The sequence below is a fragment of the Pseudonaja textilis genome, chromosome 2 (genome assembly GCF_049901715.1).
Source record: "Pseudonaja textilis isolate UNSWEBS1 chromosome 2, rPseTex1.2, whole genome shotgun sequence".
NCBI lineage: Eukaryota > Metazoa > Chordata > Lepidosauria > Squamata > Elapidae > Pseudonaja > Pseudonaja textilis.
The window spans coordinates 185,380,409-185,402,835 of NC_141991.1; the positions used below are offsets into that span (position 1 = coordinate 185,380,409).

The 22,427-nt window shown below is 37.5% G+C and overlaps 2 protein-coding genes across 17 annotated transcripts in view; both read left to right on the plus strand.

Annotated features, from left to right (window-relative positions):
- The window catches only part of LOC148127277 (uncharacterized), a 49,154-nt gene extending 36,366 nt beyond the window's left edge, over positions 1–12,788 (plus strand). Inside the window, exon 4 of the mRNA XM_087928573.1 lies at positions 11,375–12,788. Coding sequence (XP_087784699.1) covers positions 11,375–11,599 — 225 coding nt within the window. The 3' untranslated portion in view covers positions 11,600–12,788. The remainder of the gene's footprint in view (positions 1–11,374) is intronic.
- Positions 1–22,427, plus strand: part of NFIB (nuclear factor I B) — a 319,107-nt gene that overhangs the window by 210,515 nt on the left and 86,165 nt on the right. The window lies entirely within an intron of this gene.

Genomic DNA, 22,427 nt, shown 5'->3' on the forward strand with positions numbered 1-22,427 from the left:
GTTAGAAGCAAGTTGCTTTAGTGGTTTCTTTTCTTTTGTTTTAAAGGGAATAAATGTGGCAGATTCCATTCAATTGCAAGACTTAAATGATTGATTAGTCATATGAATGAGCCTTTGAATTCTCATGTTCATTTCTCAGGCCCTGGAATAGTTGTAAGGAGGATGTACAAGTTGTGATAGAAACTAGTTTCATCTAAACTGGATTTGTATAAATTCATTGGAATAGGGTAGATCAGGAAATTATTATTTCATTTATTTCAGGTAGTAATTGTTTAAATCTGATGCTCTTATCAATCATGAAACCAAAATAATTTAAAACAATGGTTGTACAACTGCATTGAGATAAGTGATCTTGTGATCCTAAGATTTAGCAAGGCTCTCTCGTCTAGCATTATGTTAAGTTTTTAAAAGAGATGTGCTAGACAGCCCAGATTTTAACCTCATTAAATTTATACTGGGCTGTTTTGACAATTTTTGAAATATTTTGAACCTATTTAGCATTTAATATTACTAGCCCCAAAAGGAACATTTTGAATGTGAAAGAATTGGAATTTGAAACATTTTGTACATTTACCAAATTTAAATTTTGCCACTTGTAAGCAAGCACATATACTATTCTATAGGGTTTCTTCTGTCACCTTTGATTCTTGCAAGAACTGAAATAAAAAGTGAATAATAAGGTAAGTACAATTGCAAGTATTCCGAAGTAACATCAAGTTTAATGGATGGAATAGAAATACAATCCTTCATTTTCTCTAATCAGATTCTTTATTCTGTCTGAGACTTGGGTTATACTGGCTGGGCAATCTGAGAAATGCAATTCCAGCAGTTCTGGAGAACCAAAGTTTGAGGGAAGTTATGTTTTTCAGGAAGTGTCAGTAGGCTTGTATATTTATTAGCAGGAAAGACATTTCTTTGTACACATACTGTGGTTATCAGAACTGTGCAAAGCTTCCAAGGTGTCCTTTACTTTGAAGATTCAGTCAAAGAATCCTTTCAAAGCTGCTTTACAAAGCAAAGCCCCTTTAAAAGCAAAATGAAAACAGTGCATTTCTTTATTTCCTGTTGCTCTGAAGCCTTTTCTTGAATTTCTAGTAGCTGGAAGTGTAGTCTCAGAGCAACACACTGTCTTCAGAGAAAATTGCATTGCTTCTTTGCTATAGTGCCTAGTGAAGCCCTGGACAGCCTTCACATGTGGTCCCATTATTTATTTATTCAGTTTTGCTCTTGCATTTTCCCTAACTTGAGAACTGTACTCAAGACAGCTGACAAAATTTAAAAATCAAAGCACAGAATGAAAAGCTTAACATAAATTAGAATGGTAAAATTAATGAACAATTTATAAAGGCAGAGAAAGGGAACACTAAATATGATTCTTCACAAGCATAATTTGGGAATGATGTAGAACAATGTTTTTCAAACTTGGCAACTTTAAGATGTCTGCAACTCCCAGAATTTCTCAGTCAGTATGGCTGGCTGAGGAATTCTAGGAGTTGAAGTCTATACATTTTAAAGTCCAAGTTTAAGAAACACTCATGTAAAAGGAGGTTATCCTTTGCATATCAGTTAAAGGGCCTCTAACAGCAAGTCCATCTTTGGACCGCCTCTCTGCACTTTAAGCTTCCAGAAAGTTCTGTAACAAGAAAGGTCTATCACGTAATTATGCCTTAAGCCCAGTGGTGGGATTCAAATAATTTAACAACTGGTTAAAAAGTTAACCGGTTCTCCTGAACTGGTGTGAATTGGCTGAATCCCACCACTGCTTAAGCCGTTTGGGAACTTCTTAACACCAATATTTTAATTGTCTCTAGTAAGCAGTGGCATTCAGTATAGATACTTTAGTGCAATTTTGTACCATTAACTTCTTATATTGGTTATCAATATACTGTAGTTGCTATCCTTTTCAGTACTTGCAGGTTTAGGATAGTCACATAAAACCTGTAATAGGGAAGAATGCAGCCAACACATAAAGAACTTTTGCATTTCTGTCTGGTTCAGGAAACGTTACAGCTGACAAACTAACTGTAATCACGATGAAGAATGCTTGCACACCTACCACCTGTAAATCCTATGATGGATAAGGATTAAGAAGCATTCCATACTGAATCTTAGTCGCTTGAGTCTAGTTTCCTATTTGCTAATAGTTTCTCTATCTTATTTGGACTTCAGTTTAACTAGGTTCTTCCAATACAGTTGTTGCCAGTTGTTTCCTTGCACAAGTTGGTTTTTGACTTTTAAGCTGATTATTGGAAGACCTGTTTATCTTAATATGAACTTGTTTGCTTATTAAAGTTGAAAGGAGAAATCTACTTAAAGAGGTCCTCACATTTTGAGGTTGGATAGTTTGATGTACTGGAGAAGATCTTGTCTTCTAAGTGATGAATTGTACATAACCTGTACTCTTTCTATTTTACGAAATGGTGCCAGAACTTCATATTTTAGATGGGACTTTTCTGCTTTGAATAGCATCTCAATAGTGATGGTAGTGATGGTATATGAGATTTATGATTGCTTCAGAATAGCCTTGATTATTTGTTTGCATTTTTAGCGTATGATTGCCTACGTATGATTATATTCTGTGTTTGCTGTAAATAAATAAACATTTATTTGGTATAGGCAAAAGTGAGACAGGTAATGGCCCAAAACAATAGTTCATATCTCTTTACTGTATAGAAAACATCCCCTTGTACTGCAGCTTATGCATGTGTATAAACCTGGATAAAGTTTATGGGCCTCAAGACCTGATTGTGGGCCGAGCAGATCCAATATGATCTTATTTCCAAATGTGCTTTAGTATATAAGTTCCCTATTATTTTTATTTATTTATTAGATTTGTGTGTCCCACATCTTGTCTACATTTTAATTTAAAAAAAGTAAATTTGCACCAAAGCAAAAATATGGAATAGTTTTCACTAGAATATATCAGATACTGTATTCATATATACTCTTAAGTAATGGTGCTGCAGAATAAAATTATGCAAATAATGGAACATAATGTAAGAATCTATTACAATTACAAATTAATATTGATTTTAGTATTTCAAATATTTCATTTTAATATTTTAATAAAATGTTAATATTTGAAATAAATTTATTTTAATAGTGAGCACTGATGATGTTGCCTAGTCAGGTAATGAAACTTCTTTAAGCAAACAATAAGCTCAGAGATCCACAGTTCACATCTATATATATTCTCTACGTATAGTTTATTAATTTTAATAGTTTACTATTTTAAATATGTCTAATTTTGAAATCACTGTTGCATCAGTTATAATATAATTAGCTAAGCATAATCCTGTCAGATTCCCTAAGTCCAATTGATTTTAATAGAAGAGATTTGAACAGAAAATGAATGTATTTGCAAAATCAGTAGAAAAAAAAAGATTTGGGGTAGAATATGCTCATTGAAAACCAGAGGTTTTGTGCCACCTAATCCTAGATCTGTTTATACTGCATAATAATAAACTACTAAGCTAAACTAAAAAGTGTACAATGCAATAGAAGTTTCATTAATGCCAAGCTTCAATCTTTTATTATTTGGAAGTACCATTGAAAACATGGGATTAAGGAAATATGCATAAGATCCACCTGTGATTTCCAAAGCTAATTAGAGGATAAGATGATTCTGGTGAGAAATTCCCACAGTAGGCCTTGTGGTTTCCCATGTCTAGGCCATATTATATAAAGTACTCAATATATTATATTGCCTTAATGTTGTCCATGCCAATCTCAACACAATTGAGCGGGTTCAGAGGTATTTCTTGAGAAAAGTACTCCTCCACTCACAATAGATGCTTCTAGGCTCGAAATTTTGGGCCTGGACAATCTGGAATTGCACTGTCTGTGGTCTGATCTAAGCATAGTTCACAAAATTGTCTGCTACAACTTCTTGTCTATCAACAACTTCTTCAGCTTCAATCACAGTAATACACGGGCAAACAGCCAATACAAACTCAAGGTAAACCGCTCCAAACTCGATTGCAGAAAATACAACTTCAGCAACAGAGTGGTCAATGCCTGGAGTGCCCTGCCCGACTCCGTTGTTACAGCCTCAAACCCTCACAGCTTCAATGTCAAACTGTCTACCATGGACCCCACCCCATTCCTAAGAGGGGCGTGCATAAGCGTGCCTTTGTCTTACTGTCCCCATTTATCTGTATTTACTTTCTTTGCTTCCTGTTTATGTTCATACTTATACTTGTTATCTTGTACATGCTTAACAAACAAACAAACAAACAAATAAATAAATAGTCTTGATAATTGGGGAGTCAGTTTCAAGAGTGTAAAGGTTTGGTCTGCTAATTTAAAAATCAGTATTTCTCTTAACTATGAGAGATTCAGAAATTCCTTTTAAGTAAGTTGTGAACTTTAGCAAAACAGTATCTGTTTTCATTTTGAGTTTATTTATAAAATAAATAAAATAATATCCCACAATTTCATTTTTTAGCAACCTCAAAGCAGAATAATGCTTGGGCAAACTTGGGTGATGCCACCCCATTTTATCAATAAAGTTTCAGATGATCACTGTTAAAAACATAATGCTGGACTCACTGGATTATTCTTCTATTTTGGCAACACATTCATATATTAACTTGGAAAAAAAATGGAGCCAAATTTAAAAGCAGGAAATCCACTTTTTCTGTAGAAAGTCAAACAGAAATAATGAAAAACTTAATATCTCAACTGTTGGCGGACCCAAGTTGACCTTGGCTGATCTCAGAAGCTCCAATTCTTTTTCTTGGAAGGGGATTTCCTGGAAGTTCCATAATTATTAGCTCCAGTAGAAAAAAAATTGGAAAAAAATCCCGAAAAAAGAATTCTGCAATGTTACATAGAAAAAGGTGGTTACGGTATCTTTACTTTTTCATATTTATTAACATTTCTAGAGGCCATGCAGTGATAAATCTTCCTTCTTACAGTATACTGCATTACCAAAAGCTCTTAGGGGCTATGATTGGTTTATGCATATTGTATTATGAATACAGTAGATTGAGTGATTGGGATGCTCTTCTAAAAATGCCTAATCTAGACAATTGAAAGAACTATGCATGTTTATATTGCCAGTATCATTTTACTATATATGCAAGGAACAATTTTTGAAAACATTTCTAGTTTCTTTATTATTTTATTCTTGTTTTATTTGTGATACTTCTGTCTGCAGATATTAATTCACTATTAGAAGACCTCTTTGCAAATAATGTAATTGAGTTCAGTGTAATTTATTTCAAAGCAGTGATTTCAAATAATAAATCTGAAAGCAATGTGGATTGAATCTACTGGTATATACAAAGATGCGTAACCAATACACTGAATACTTTTATGAAATAAGTTAGATGATATTTAGTCTAAATGAAAATATATGTAGGGTATATCTGATGCTATCTATCTATCTATCTATCTATCTATCTATCTATCTATCTATCTATCTATCTATCTATCTATGCAAAATATCACTCATGCATCATCACAAAATTTACAGAACTGTAAAGCCTACAAACTTGAAATTTGGCATGTATGTTCCTTTTGGCTTCTAGGTGCTCACTAAGAAAGGATTTTTCGAAATGACCATTAGAGCATTAGTATTTCGTATATTATTATTAACACGCCCTTCCCATCTGAAAAGAAATCTGTTCCAAATGCAAAACACAAGCAGAGGAGAGGAGTTTCAGTTTTATTTTCACAGCAGCAACCAGCTTTAGTACAGAACAATTGAGCTAAGCCATGCCCAGGCTCCTTGCTGTCTCCTTGCTCACACAGCAAATACTGCTTCAGTTTCCAAACAGCCCTCACTCTCTCACTCACTGACAGAATGCTAGCCAGATGAGTACCGATGGATGCTGGTAGGCAGAGGCACAATTCTCCCTCCACCCTTATTTTCCTCCCCCAAAACTAAGCCCAATCACAGAGTTTCATAGCGAAGCACTAGTTACTTATAAAGGACTATTTTGTATTATATATGACATTTAAAATTATTAACAGAAATTACTATTGTAAACCCAAAGGACAGTGGTGGGATCTTGACAGTCCTGCTTCCTCTACCCATGTGCTGGCGCTTCACAGTTGTTATTACAGGACCAGAATTCTAAGGTGCATGTGAAACACCAAGCAGAACCTTTGATTTCAACCATGCCTGTTTGGGAATTGATAAACAACACATTTTAAATAAGACAAGCAAGCAAAGTGGACTGAGATGCTTTCTCTTGCTAATCTTGTACGTTGGGTACCGCTATATGGGATGGTGTGATTCCAAGAATTTTCCGATAACCATACCTGTTGTCAGGTAACCGTCAGTGTTACATTAACAAAAGAAATTGATTCAATTATGTGTGTTTGCTATACAGGTAGTTTTCAATCTACAATCATTCGTTTAGTGCAAGGGTCTTCAAACTTGGCAAGTTTAAGACTTGTGGACTTCAACTCCCAGAACTCCTGAGCTAACATGAGTGGAGGAGGAGTTCTGGGAGTTGAAGTCCACAAGTCTTAAAGCTATTAAGTTTGAAGACCCCTGGTTTAGTGACTGTTTTAAGTTACAATGACGCTGGGGGGGGGAAAAAACCTGTTTATGACCATTTTTTACATTTTATGACTGTTGTAGTAGTCATGGTCATGTAATCTAAAGCCGGACACTTGTCAACTGGCATATATTTATGATGGTTGCAATGCCCTGATGTGATCGTGTTTTGCGACCTTCTGACAAGCAAAGTCCATGGGGAAGTCAGATTCACTTAGCAACTGTGTTACTAACTTAACTGCAGTGATTTACTTAACAACTGTGGCAAGAAAGTTGGTAAAATGGGACAAAATTTACTTAACAACTGTCTTGCTTAGCAACAGAAATTTTGGACTCTGTTGTGGTCGTAAGTCAAGGACTACCTGTATTGTACATGACAATTTATATTATTGGCTCTTTGCTTTTTAATATTTTAAACTATATTTAGAATGGATTCTTCATGTGATGCTATCTGTCTCTATATTTAGGATAACATTCCTGTTAAACAGCACTAGGCAGATGCAGGCCAGATGTTCTGCACACACCATGCTTATATTCTATGATTCACAATTGTATTCCTCAGTTTTGAAGAAATAGTTTTAGAATGAATACACAAGGCATAAAATTTAGATAGGAGAGGTAGAGACTCTCTTGACTTTGATTTTGCTTTTATTCTCAAGAATATTAAGCACTGAACAGACAAATGGTAAATTATGAATAGAGTTGATAATTTAGGCATATCTACATACCATTAAGTTATTCCCCTTCAAGTTAAGCAAGTTTTGCAGAATGCATGTTTGCTTGTTTCATTTCATTCCCACTGCATTTAATTTATTTTATATTTTCTTCTGGCATATGTAATACGTAATAAAGCAGAAGGCTTTTATGCACAACTATTGTGATTGGTTTCAACAAACATTCATTCCAAATAATAGACAAAATGCTACACAGTACCTTTATTTGTATTTCTTAAAATTTCTCAAGTCATTTTTCCATTTTTAGTGAACATTCTGATAGTTCCTAGTACTTTATTTAGCTGAAAAGAAAACACTTCTGTTAAAAATATTTAACTCAAGCTGGATTTGAAGACCTTGATCTAGCTGATTTACTATTAAAGCTAATTGAGATCCTTTTTCTGTTGGTCCTGGGTTGTTTGAAAGATCAACATTCTTATACTAAACGAAATCTAAAGTTTGCAACCCTCCCCCCCCCCCCAATCGTTCTTTCAGCAAGATAAGACTAGCACTGCCACTCCTGATTTTCCTAAAAGCTTCTTATTCCGTAAGCCTAAATATTTACACCTTCAACCTATTTGATACTTCTTCCATATTTTCTTGGCATCATCAGAAAAGTCTTAGAAAGCAAAGGTACAGTAATAAAACCAAATTTGAAAGAATTATTTATCAATTGCTAGATATTACTCTTCAAATATTTGCATAGAAAATATTTAAGATGAATTAATATTGCAGTTTTGTACACATGTTCTCTCAAGTTGAAACTACAGTACAGCTTTTTGCTGCCTTAAAATGAGCTGTAAACATGCAACATTAATTTGTACAGAAAGTGTAAGACATTAAATCTGTAAACAATTTCAGAATTAAGTCTGAAAGAGTATTTTAAAGCATTATTTAGGTTTGGAAGTATATGTGTAACAATGAAGTACCTAAAACCACTAGGATAGGAATATTGATATTTTACAAAATGGCACTGCTGTGAAGCTGACTCAAGCCATACCATAATAAAAATGTTTTGTGTATGACAGAAGCTGTTACAATTACAAAAAAATCAACTCTATAAATGAGGGAAAATTGACAAGTAGATACTGCTTTGTTGGTGTTGAAATGATTAACCTATGGCCTATAGTTAGAGGTGCTGATTGACATGGGAGCAGCATTCCATCAACACACTGTTCTCTCTCAAAGAAATGGACGCAGGAAGGCAAAATAAGGGGCTTTTATCCAAGGAAAGAAATACCAATCCTCCCAGATAGCAACTTACTAAAATTATAGTTTTAAATGTACATTCTTTGTTACCAATATGTAAAGTAGGAGAGGAGAGGGTGCTAAAAGGCTTAGCATAGAATGTGCATTGTTGACAGTCCCTAACTATTTTTTTCAAATCTTTGTCCACCATTTCATGGTATAGAACTTTATAATTCAGATGTTTGTTGAGCTTTTTTTCCCTTTCCTACCATTACACAAATGCTTTTTTATAACTTTGTTCCTGGAATAAAGAAAGGGAGTGTTGCATTATAATTGATAGAAGCAAGATAAGAATTAAGTTTCTTTTTCTTCCTCAAGGGTTCTTAAGTCTAGTGTTTTTGTTTCTTCCACCTGTGGGGTGTGTCTGTAAGGAACTCCATTGTGTGTCACACCCATTGGATTGAGAAACATTGCCTCTAGCTAGGTAGCTGTCATACAGTTTACTCTCATCTGCCTTTTTGCACTTAATTTTCAAATTATTTCCTTAGTTCATTTTCCCTGGAAGCAAATGTCAGGATTCTTTTTCCTTTCCCCACCTGCAAGATATATTTACATTTTATTTTCAAAAATTATAGTAGGTATGGCGATTGTTTACATAAATAAGCTCTAGGATCACATCTTGTTCATGTTTTGTGCTTTTCTTCATAGGAACAGCTGAAAAGTTTAGAATGCAATTTAGATTGTCCAGAAGTTTTATAATTGAGTACTTTAGAAATTAGGTCCCAGGTAAAAATAAAGCAAATATAAAAATTCCATACTAGCAAGCACATCGTTGTTATGTTCTAATGTGTGAAAGCCTATAATAGACATTAAGACTTTACATCTCCAGACATACTCAGTGTGGAGTTTGTAGGAGATGGCAGAATCTAAGAGAAATCTATGCAAAATTTTTGAAGTGAAATTATCATTTTCCAGGAAATGGTTCATAGAATTACATTGGCTCTATGAATTAAAATCTTGTTTATAGATTCATAGTCCTGTTTTAATACAGAAACCAATGACTAAATGGAGACTGCTATAATTAGAAATAAGGCTGAAAAGAAAACATTTTTTCATATGCAGGTGGCTTATCTTTTTTAATAAGAATTTCTATTGAAGTTTAAAAATTCAAAGATAAAAAAATAATGGGAACTAAGAAAAATATGAAAAAGAAAAAAGAGCAGAGCAAAAAAGGGGGAAATAGTGTGTGTGTGTGTGTGTATGTGTGTTAGTCTTAAATAAGTAAACAATTCTGTTCCTTTACACAGCAACTTAGTATTTTCCATAAAATACAACAAAAAATTATCTTCTCATTCCTTGTCTAACTTCTATAACCAAATCTCCAGAATCTTTTCATTCAGGTTGAAGAAAAAATCCATTAAGAAAACAACAGCATATTGAAATATAATATCTTCAAATAATGTCTCACAAATTATTTTATCTTATTTTCATTTTGTCTCAAAACTGCTTCACAAGTTTAATATTTTCCTTTAATTTTAATAAGCTAACTTTCTCTAAAAATATAGCAAAATATATCTTCTTGGAAAAATCCCAATCATATATATTTTAACGTTGGTTTAATAAGCCAACTTTATAAACTTTCTTTTTGCTGTTAAACGTCTTTATTTATTTTAAGTGATGTCTCCAACACTTCATTCTTTATCTTTTCTCGGGAATTCCTTTATAAGCATACCATATCCCTTTTAAAAGTTTGAAGTAAGAAAGTTGTCTAGGTCATTCTTTTGAGTTGAAATCCACACACAAATGGATCGATGAGGTATTTAATCTAATTTATTATTTATGTGTCTCTTTTAGCTATGAAAATATCAGGTGGTTCTATTTGTAAGTCCTATATAAAACTTTTGTAATTATCATTCTTGTAGCTTGCCAATTTTAAATCCATACACAAAACAGTCTGATTCTCAATTGTATCTCCACAGTAAATATTCCTACAATTATTTCAAAATCTTACTTCCAGTGAATCTGGTCCTTAGTCTGTCTATAACTTTCCAAAGTCATTGTTCTTATCTCAGTTTTGCTGCTTACTAAAAAAAGGTTTTTTTTTTCCTTTAAGTTCTTAAATTTACATAAAATCATTGATGATTGAAGGAAAATCACCCAGGGATTTGTCCTTCTCCAATGAGCTGCTCTGAGCATCCAGTAGTGGGAGGTGCTTAGTCTCTGCTTGGATAGGCTGGGCTTAATTGATAGGACACTTCTCCACGGGCTCCTCCCTAGCGTCCCCCAGTTTTTGCTCAGCCTTCATTGGGTAGGCTTCGTTTTTTCCTTGGCTGGAATAGGAAGAAAAAGAGTAGGTTTGAATTACAGACTTAAAAGAGGATCATTCCAGACTTTTTTTTTTAAAAAAAAAAAAACTTCTGACGGCACTTTGGCAAATATTGCAGTTGGAGCGCAGATCAGCTCCCCAGGGAGTGATCAGCTGCTTCTGTGGTGATCTGAGGCACTTAACACCACTTGCCATTGCGAAGCCCTTGCTGCCGCGCTGTTTAAAGGAACGTGCGGTCAGTTTCAACTGCCCGAGGCATTTCTCCCCCCTCTCAGAACACCTACAGGGGAGGGGGTATCTGTGCTCACATTCTCCCTTCCTCTCCTCTAACTTAACGGTGCAGTTCTGGTTAATGGAAGAGGCGATGGTTGCTGCTAATTATTGGCGCACAAAATAACCACCTTCCCCATTTTGTCTGCCAAATCCTGCTTGGGATTGCTACGTTCTTTTGCCCATTGCAAGGCTCTCTCCGTGAGAGCTCAGGGAACATTATTATTCCGCTTTTACCCCTTTCTGGGGTTCTTATCAGTGATTAAGTGGGCAGCCCTCACAGATCATTACTGGAAAGCAGCAGAATTTTCTGCGGACGCAATATTCAATGCAGTAAAATTCTCGGCTTGAGCCATGGCATCGCAGGTTACAACTCGCCAACTACTATGGCTCAGACATTGGCAGACTGATATTAAACACAAATGGAAGCTTGCTTCTTCCCCAATTTCAGGAGACAAATTGTTTGGTGCTGCTCTCAATCCACTTCTGATAGAAACCAGAAGCAAGAAAAATACCCTCTCTTCCCTTTTTCGTAGACCAGGTAACAGAAATACCCAGTCCTTTCGGAGAGGTTCCTTTCATCCCTTTTAGCAGGGACAATACTCTCCAAGATTCCAGAGAACATCTGGATTTAAGAACAGCCAACAGTCAGATAGATCGGACTTTGGAGACAGGAACTGGAGGGGAGGGCAAGATAAAATACCTTTCCATGGGGCAGGAAATAGAGGTTTCCGACACCCAAAATAGGCTCAAGGACTATGCACCTATTGGCAGAAAGCTAAAACTTTTTGCAGACAGCTGGGATTCCTCTACCTCTGATTCCTGGGTTAGAGAAACCATCAGATTTGGCCTGGCTCTGGAATTTCAATCCACTCCCCCAAACTTTTTCATGACATGCCCTCTCTCCAGGAATCCTGTTAAAAGGAACCTGATGAAAACAGCTATTAACCATTTAATAGAGATGCGGCCATCGAACCAGTGGCACCGGATCAGTGAGGGCAACGTTTTTACTCACTACTGTTTCTAGTTCCGAAAAGTTCGGGGCAGTGGAGGGCAATTTTAGATTTAAAACGACTCAATCATTCCCTGATCTATCGAAGGTTTAAGATGAGTACATTACAATCCATTCTACTCAGCATAAGAAAGGGCGATTTTCTAACCTCCATTGACTTAATAGAGGCCTATCTACACATTCCAATTGGACCCTCACACAGCAAATTTCTTAGATTTTGTTATAACAACCAACATTTTGAATATGTTGCCCTACCTTTTGGGTTGTCATTTGCCCCAAGAACATTTACAAAAGTCATGGCAGCTCTGGCTGCCCATCTTAGGGGTACACCTGTTAAGCTGCAGTGTTATTTAGATGACATTTTGCTTTTATCGTCACCACACAGGCAAGTTGAAATAGATACTCAAATCACCTTACAAACCCTTCAACAACATGGATTTTCCATTAATTGGGTGAAGAGTCATTTATCTCCGTTAACTAGATTGACTCACCTGGGCACCATTATAGATACAGTTAAAGGGAAAGTTTTCCTATCCCCAGAGAGACAGGAGAGCATTAGATTGTTAGCTCAGGAGATCAGAACCCTTAAGTGGGTCTCCTTTGCCAATTTGTCTACATTATTGGGGGAAATGATATCCTGTATCTCTATTATCCCCTGGGCCCAGTTCCACACTAGATCCCTTCAATGGTATCTACTTCCATACCAACGGTCGGGAAGAAGCAGCTCCAAGGCCCATGTCATTCTACCACCGAAGGTCCTGATATCTCTGCACTTCCGACCATCAACAAAGGTTGTCCCTTCAAAGAGTCACCAGACTCACCATCGCTACAAATGTCAGCCTATTTGGATGGGGAACTCGTGGCTCAAGGGCATTGGTCAGCAGCAGAACAATTATGCAGCATAAACTGGTTGGAGCTCAGAGCAGTCCATCTGGCTCTGCAGTTTCCTTCCACATATTCAGACAAAGAACATCATCATGCTTACCGACAGTGTCACAAGAAAGGCCCATATAAACAGGTAAGTGGGTACCCACTTGAGACAACTTATGAGGGAAGCCGAGAGACTACACCTTTGGGCAGAAAGGAACTTGTTCTCGATCAGGGCAGAGCACATCTTGGGCCTGTCAAACACCTAGGCAGACTGGCTGAGCAGGGCCACAGTCGATCAGTCAGATGCACAGTCGATCAATCAGATGCGCCTGCATCCGAGTCTGTTCCAGGAAGAGGTACAGAAGTTCGGTCAGCTGGTCATAGATCTATTTGTGTCTCCCCTGAACTCGCAGCTCCCAAGGTTCATCTCAAGGTATCCAGCTCAGGAAGCAGAAAACATCAATGCTCTATGTTGCCGGTGGTCTCCAGGACTCCTGTATGCCTTTCCCCCTCTCCCAGTGATTCCCAGGGTGGCCTAAAAACTGTTGCAAGAAAAAGCGGAGCTGTTGTTGTTGGTGCCATACTGGCCCAGAAGGCTGTGGTTTGCAGATTTCAGGTATCTGTCAACAGAAGACCCTTGGAGGATTCCACCATACAGAATTTCACTCACCCAGGGTCTGATTCAACACCTGGACCCTCAATGGCTCCACCTAACCATATGGAGGTTGAGCAGGGACATCTGAGAAGTGAAAATCTCTTGCACAGAGTAATCACCATGATCCAAGCAGCCCGACACCCTTCAACAAACCGAATATATAATGCCACATGGAATATTTTCTATAAGTAGTGCGTTAAATCCAACATTGATACCTTCTGTCCGTCCGTGGCATAAGTATTGGAGTGCTTTCAAGGGGGTCTAACAAAGGTCTCTCACCAAACACCTTGAGATGGCAGGTGGTGGCTCTAGCCTCGGTTGTAACCTGGAAAGGTCTAAGATCTATCTCATACCACCAATGCATACTGAGTTTTATTCAGGGCGCCATGAGTCCATGCCTTCCGGTGGTTCACCGTTACCCGACCTTGGACCTTAACAAGGTCCTCACAGCTCTCACAAAGGGCCCCTTCGAACCACTGAAAACTATGAGTCTCCATTTTCTCACATACAAGGTAGTTTTCCTGGTAGCAATAATATCAGCATGACGTATCTCAGAACTAGCAGCCTTATCAGCCCGACAAGACCTCTTTATTTTTCACGCTGACAGAGTGGTTCTTTGTCCAGACCCTACATTCATCCCAAATATTAATTCAGCTTTCCACAGGGCACAAGAACTCATTCTCCTGACCTTTTGCCCGAGACCATCTCAGGGGCTAGAATGTCAATGGCATTGACTAGATGTACAAAGAGCTCTCCATATGCACTTACACCAAACGGCTCCTTTCAGGAAGACCGAGGTTCTCTTCATTTCCCTTCAGCCAGCCACTCAGGGACACAAAATCTCACCTTGAACTATAGGCAGATGGTTGAAAGCCGCAATTGCTAAGGTGTACGAGTCTCAATCATTACCAGCAGCTTGGGCCACACAACGCCAGTAGCAGAAATATGTCGGACAGCAACATGGGCTTCTCTATCGCCCTTCATTAAACATTACAAAATTGATTGATTTGCCTCTGCTGAGGCCTCCTTTGGTAGGAGAGTTCTGCAATGGGTCCACACAGACTGTGAGGGGACTCCATTCCAGACGGAGACTCTCCTGTAGGACAAGCCAAGCTTTGGTATGTCCCACTACTGGATGCTCAGAGCAGCTCATTGGAGAAAGGGTGTTGGTACTTACCTGATACACCTGTTCTCTGAGCTGCGATGAGCATCCAGCCCCACCCAATTTCCATCTGGTGGGGTCCTGTTCCGGCCAACAATTAACCAAGGGGGGGTCACATCATTTAGTCTTTGCCGAAACGGGGGGATGCTATGGAGGAGTCCGTGGAGGAGGAGGAGCGTCCTATCAATTAAGCCCAGCCTATCTGAGCAGAGTCTAAGCACCTCCCACTGCTGGATGCTCATCACAGCTCATAGAGAACGGGCGTATCGGGTAAGTACCAATGCCCTTTCTGAAGGTTCTTAATATCCAAAAAGAAATTTACAAGCCATTTCCAATGAAAGTAATTCAGAGAGGAAATGGAGAAATTTAGTATTCTTTTGAAGGCTCTTCCATTGCTGTGAAACTTATTGGGGAGCACTATTTTATAGTCTTGTTATGGGGAGCATTTGTGAGGAGCACTGTCAATCCCAGGTCCTCTTCTTAATCTGGAATGGAATTTTGGGAGCCAATTCATTCACAGGTCCTCTTCTTCCACAGTCATCTGCTTAGCTGTCCCCAGTTCTCCATTGCTTCTCTTCCATCTCAATCAAGAGCCAAGTATTGGTGAAATATCTTAAGGAAACAGTTTGCACCTTTGTCTTAGTATATCATATATGATGTAAGAAAAGCAGTGACAAACTGGAAAAAAATCTTACATCCACAAGAATAAATTAATTGCAAATAGAGTATATCATAAGAGATGAAATAATTCCAATAGAACATGTATCACCAGTTAAGAATTTCATTACTGAAAGGGAATTGCCTTTAAAATATACTCCTCTTTTATTTGTCATTATGTTTTAATGCCTTTAATAATAGTAAACTAACATTGCAGACAACGTTGCACATATGAAATAGCAGTTAGAATGTATACGTATGTTGTTGGTGCATCAATATGTAATTCTAGTTACTATCCTATTTGGCAGATTAAAACATTGCTTTGTAGTAGGAAAAGTTGACAGATTCTAAAAATAAGAGAATACAATTTGAAGTTATGCGTGAAGAATTCTTACTGCTTAATGTTAGTCTTGTTGTAGTAAATATATAGCTGTTACTGGACTGCAATTAATTCTTAACAAATTAATTATATTATCTGTATTACAACCCAGAAAAAAAACTGGAAACATAATATGGTAATTTAATTCCAGCTATTAACCCACTGCTAACTTTGGAACATTTTAAAATTAAGAGACTCTTTTTCAGCTTATTGCTGGTAAAGTTTATCTTACCTCAGTTACATAATTTACCATGCTTGGAAATAATGCTTGAAATACACAATTGTACTAGTGTTCCACTACTGTCTGTAACTTACTGTGGAGAACTTTCTGCTAAACAGTTTGCTGATTGACATGTTCTCTTTACTTTAGTTACTTACTACATAAGGAGGATGAACTTTTTAGTTTGGTTTGAAAAGGACAAATAAGCAGTAATAATTTCACCTGACTTGTTTTACTATTTTAGATATTAAACATAGGAATAAATATATTATTATAAATGTGTTTATTTATTTAGTGTATGGCACATGTTAGCCAGGGATCACCAAGGTGGCTGCCTGCCCCTGTGAAATGAATTTTTTGGGGTGGTGTTACCTTTACCCATGGGATGCCTGGATGCTGGTAGGCCGTTGCGGGAGGCTCCTTTCTTGTCCCCCATGGTTTATTTGCTCATGGGAATAGAAGCGCTGAGCTGCTGACCTCAGCAGTGCGCAGGCTCAGCACCTTATCACGTGAACCACTGTGACCCCTTATAAACTTGAGTAGTGGATTTCCAACTTTGAGAGTTGAAGACCTCTATCTTAAATGTTAAGATAGTGGACTTCAACTCTCAAAATTCTTCAGCCCCCATTGTGGCTGAGGAATTCTGGGAAGTAATTGAACTACAGATCTTAATGTTGCCAAGGTTGAGAAAGGCTACTGTATAAAGTAAATGAATCAGGTGGAAAACAGCGATAAAGAATGTTCTGTTTTTATTCTTTCTTGTGTTCCTTAGAGTAGATGCTGCAATTTAATTCCCATAGGATCATTAGAAATTATGGAATTATATAGCTATATGAATATACTTTGAACTCTATCTAGTTTCCCCAGTTGCCAGAAGTCAGAAAATGAGTTTGGAAGGTTTAGTTTTACATTTTTTTTCATGTTGTCTAAGTATGATATTCACAATTGGAAGTTGTCTTGCTTGGAAGTAATCACAGGTAAGATTAATTATAGGTTGCCATGTTTGGAGGAAATAGCAAGGATTCTTTTTTTTTAAAGTACCATTTTCTTTTCACCAAAAAAAGAACGAAAGAAATATATTAAGTACATTAGATTAATGCATACTTCACTGTATTTGTTCTATCGCATTCTTAAATTGTGTGTGTGCAGAAAAGAATAAAAGAGCGAACTAAAATCTCCTGATTTGCAGTGCAATGGTGGGGAGATTATAAAAAGAATAATTGAACTAGCATAGTTCACTGTAATATATAAGGAAATGACACACGAGTGGAACATTAGGTGCCTAATGCATAGTAATACAGTTCATTTGCTTGGTCAAGACTATCCAAGGTAGTGGCCATCTACAATTTGGAGGGGAGTAGGAGAAGACTGATCTAAACAGAAAGGAATTTTATTTCACATCTTGAAAGACTTACAAGTTATTGAACAGATCAAAATTATTCTTAGCAGAAATGCAACCCATTAAAACAGCTGAGAAAATGCCCAATGAAGCTGAAAAGTTTGTTTTGTTGGGGTATCTATTATAATGAGCTTTTAATGTATGAAAACGGACTCAAATCCTACTGCATTTCTGGTTTAACAGGGCAGTTAAAAGGTTAAGCAAAGGCCGAGTCATAATGTGAACAAGGTTAGACTTGAATTGATTGTGTAATGTTTTAATTGCCACTATTGTTTATTTAATTAAAATTAAATAAAGTTAAAATTTTATTGATTTAATTTATTTAATGTACGGCATCTACAGAGGTCATGCAATCATTGATATACAAATTTAGTTTAAATGAAGCATCAGAATATTTGTGTGCATATGTGAGATATCTAGCCAAAAAATATAGGAGATAATATATTAAATTAAGATAAAACCATAATAAAATTATCATAATAAGGAGCCATAGAATTGCAATGGGATAAATGTTATAATTCTAAGAAAGCTAACTATGTAACTGTTTCTAGTGAGGCTGATATGAGATCAATCCAGGTGCCTTGAAATTTTCTGAGGGGACTTTCTTGAATTATATGTGTTATATTTTGTCCAGGTGCTCCACATTTGCATTATGGGCTGTCAGCCATTCCCCACTTAAGGAGCTTTGCCTTCATTTTGGCATGGCCTGTCCTAATTCTATTCAGATGGCTCCATACTTTGGGGGAAGCTGCATTCCTGGAAGTGGTTTCATTGGATTTGCATGATCTGTTTGGTTGTGGTTATTAAAAGTCACACAACTTAACCTCATTCTTCATCTAGATCCTGGGTGTCAAACTCAAGGCCTGCAGGCCGGATCCGGCCCACAGGGTGTTTAAATCTGGCCTGTGGGGTCAGTCTGGAAATATCAAAAGACCGGCCTTTGGTGACTCTGCTGGCCAAAAATGAACTGTGCAGAGTCTCCACGAGGTCTCTGTGAGGCCTGTTTTAGGCCTCCCTGGCCTCTAGCAGCACTCTGCCAGCCAAAAATGGGCCTTACAGGGCCTCAGCACAGCCGGGTTTTGGCTGGGAGAGTGCTGCAGGAAGTAATGGAGGATGAAAATGAAGTGCGGGGAGGGGGGGCACAAGCAGCCCCCCACACCCCATTTTGGCCAGCAGGGTGCTGCAGGAGGCATCCGTTCTGTCCCCCCTCCTGCTCCCTACCGGCCCAAGGAGGAGAATTTCAATGCTGATCCAGCCCTCAAAGAAATCCAGTTTGACACCCCTGATCTAGTTTAGAAGATTGTGGTATGTTATTCCAAATTGGTTTTCTAGACTGACTGGTGAGAGATAGAGTGTAATATTTTATGTATTGGAAGATCTCTAGGAGTCGACGGCATGCAGGAGTGGGATTCTACTGGTTCTGTCCGGCTCTACAGAACCGGTAGCTATGAAGAGCAGCAGACACAGAATCGGTTCTGTGTCTGCTGCTGTTTTGGCCCACCCACCCACCCAGGCTCTTACCTGGCCTTTATTTCCTGCTTTTTCAACCACAGCTGCTTTGTGTGGCATAGCTGTGGTTGAAAAAGCAGGGTAAAAGGGCTTTTCCAATAGCTGCGCACCCGCATGCAGCGCTGCTCAGCTGTCCAGGCAGCTCAGCAGGTCGTAAATTGCACTCACGCAACTCGCGCATGAGCGCACAACGCAGAGCAACAGATCCGGTAGTTACACCGGTCAGATCCCATCCCTGATGACGTGTTCATTGTATACCAGTCTTGGACTGTCTATTGTAGTCACCTGAGATCAGGAGGGACAATGTTTGAAAGAACTTGGAGCCATGAGAGAGATGTGGATTTAAGGGTTCCAGATATTATTCTCATTGTGTCATTAAGGTAAACATCATTGGTATGACAACTTCTTCCCCATACAGTATTTGGCAACAAAGTGTACTAATGTTTGTGCCACTATAAGCAAAGTTTTGGCTTGTGTTCCACAGTCTGTTCTTATGATTTTCCTAATCAAGTTGTTCCTGTTTTCAATATTTGTCCAACTATTTCAAGGTGTTTTCCAAATGTAAGGGATCGGTCAAAAGTTATTCCAAGATGTTTTGAATAGTAGTTATGTTTTATATTTAACCTTCCTTTGTATGACTGCTTAGATGGAAGGTGCATACTTCAGTTTTATTTGGGTTAAGGCATAGCTTCCTCTTCTCATAATATTGGCTTAGTTAACTATTTAAATCTTGGGATCTGCATAAAAAAGGCAAATTGCTGCTAGAATCCATTTTGTTAAAACAGGAGAAGAGAGGTTTTTGAAATGCCCATGAAGGCGTATGTCTAAATGTATTTTAAAAAATTCATAGCAATTAATATACCAATGTGTAAAGAAGTTTAACTCACAATTAGTATGGTAGATTGCATAAATGTTACGGAAAGATCAAGCAGCAATGATAGAAAATGAGTAATGGTATGGTAGTTGGATATGTGACTATTGTATAATTGAATTCTACATAGTTGCTACAAGCTATACACTTGTAGGGAAGAAGTCTATCATGTTAAGTGATGGAAATGAAATAGTTATCTGAAATGTCTTCTTAAAATAAATGCATATTAAATATCTGTTATAAAATAAGATTTTTGAGCATCACTAAAGCAAACAACAAATTATAGTATTTATTGTGTTTGTTAGAAAGGTAATATAAATAGCTAACAGTATAAAACAGATAACTGCCTCCTCTAGGCTCCAGAGGCCCTCTGAAGGCTGAAAACGGGCACTTCCGGTATTTCCGGAAGGCCCGTTTTTCGGCCTGCAAAGGCTTCCCTTGAGCCTCCAGGAGGACAAAAATGACTTCAAACGGGCCAAAAATCATCTGGGAGGCATGCACATGCACAATGCAGGTAAGGGAGCAGGGTGGGAGTGTTGCATGCAAAGGGGGCGGGGCGCATTGCATTGTGGGTACTGGTGCACGCATGCTTTCGGTACATCACAACAAAAAGGTTCACCATCACTGGGGTATGAGATCCACAGAGTCATAATCTCGACTCATCTTTTTTTGTATCTGCCCTTCAAAACTGTTGTGGGGAAAACATTGAAGTGTGGTAAAATTAGTGCTCTTCGGAATTTGAAGATAGTTATGAGTGTAAGCATATCACTGGTTTATAAAAGGGATTTGACTGCGCAGAAAACTATTCTTATGTGGACAGATTGGTCCTGTTGGGCTCTCAGGTCTTTGATAAGTTGTTTAAATGTGCTGAGGGCACATGATTAGGAAATACTTCTGGAAAAGCTGAGATGTTGAGTTTTGTAAGATTGTCCTGAACCATATTGATTTGTAACTATCCTTAATAAAGGATAGTCCTGTGACAAATAACAATAACTTCATCCACTGCTATGACACAAGTCCATGCACCCATTTTGATTTTAGGTAGTCCTTAATACTACATTTAGAACACAAAAGGCTATCTGGAATATATCCCTTGTGAATTTAGACTGGACCTTTTCAAGAGAATAAAAGGAAGTGTAAGGTTCTATTTTTTTCAACTACATTGAAAAGTAGTTGTGCATGAGCCTTAGCTTGAATATAGCTTCAGTCCTGCTACAATATGCTGTGCTCCTCTGAAAATAATGAAATGTGGCCAGTGTTTTTGAGCATTTTGTAAGGCAAATAGTTAACATTGTTAGTGTTGTTTGGTACTCCAGCCATATTTCCTCTAGGCATGTTATTTAGGTGTCATTGCAAAGATCAAGTTCTCAGTTTTACTAGTTGATTTCAGTGATTCCTCAGAGCAATAATTGGCTAGAGCATTAAGAGCTCATTTAAGTGCAGAAAATATTTCTGACAGGACTTTTGTGTCATTTGCACACAACAAAGTTGCAGTATGTGTGTTTGCTAGTTTCTTTGCGAGGTTCTTCTAATTTGGTGGTGGGATACATTTTTTTTTTACTACCAGTTCTGTGAGTGTGGCTTGGTGGGCATGGCAGGGGAAGGATACTGTAAAATCTCCAGTCAGAGGTGGTACTTGCTGGTTCTCCGAACTACTCAAAATTTCCACTACCGGTTCTCCAGAACTGGTCAGAACCTGATGAATAACTACCTCTGTTCTAATTGATTATTCTAATCATGAGTGAATTTGTTGTACAGATTAAACAGCAGGGATGATAAAATATATCCCTCCCTCGTGTAAATTGGAATATCAATAGTGTGGTGGCCTTGCCTACTGCATCGAAACTTGATTCTAGAATTCTTATAAAGATCTTTCTATTAATGGCAATATTCATATGCTTAGTGTTCTATGGACTAGATATGGACCTAAAATCAATAAATGCAATGTAAGATTGAGCTTATTTTAAATGTGTAGTTTTGGGCCAGTTATTGAAGTATAAAGCCCTGTCCACCAATACAATGTCCAGTCCTGAAACCTGCTAGCTCATTTAAAGTATGGGTATCCAAACCTTTGGCTTGCCTGGGTTTTATTGAGTGAAGAAGAATTGTCTTGGGCTGCATATAAAATATATAATACAGTTAATGTGTATATAAATAATAAATTTCCTTTATGATTTTTTAAAAAATCTTACGAGGCTGCAATACTAGCTGTTCAATCCAGTCAACTAATTTTTTGTATAAGTGTCTAGCATAGAACTTACTTATTACTCTTAAAAGGCATATAATTAGCAGGCAAGTCTTTGGTGCCATTTTATAAATGGATAATATGAAAGCTAGACCAGTCCTCTGGGGTTTGTGCAGTTTATTCAATGTAAGTAAACAGGAAAGAAAGTAAGAAATGAGGTCCGTGATTCTAAATTATGAGTAATATTTCAGGGTAATAAAAGCCACCACGAATCTACTTCGTCCTGCTCCAAGAGCTGCTGTAAATGAGAAAGACCCACTTATCAACAAGCTTTTAGCTTGCCATGTTTCTTGAAGTCAAAATATATCAAATTCAGCAACATATAATTCATGAAAATGGAGTCTTTGGATTTAATATTCCAATCTGCAATATCCCATAAAAGAATTATTAGGATTTTGATGTATACATCTATCGATATGAGCACCCATGTAAGAGGCAGA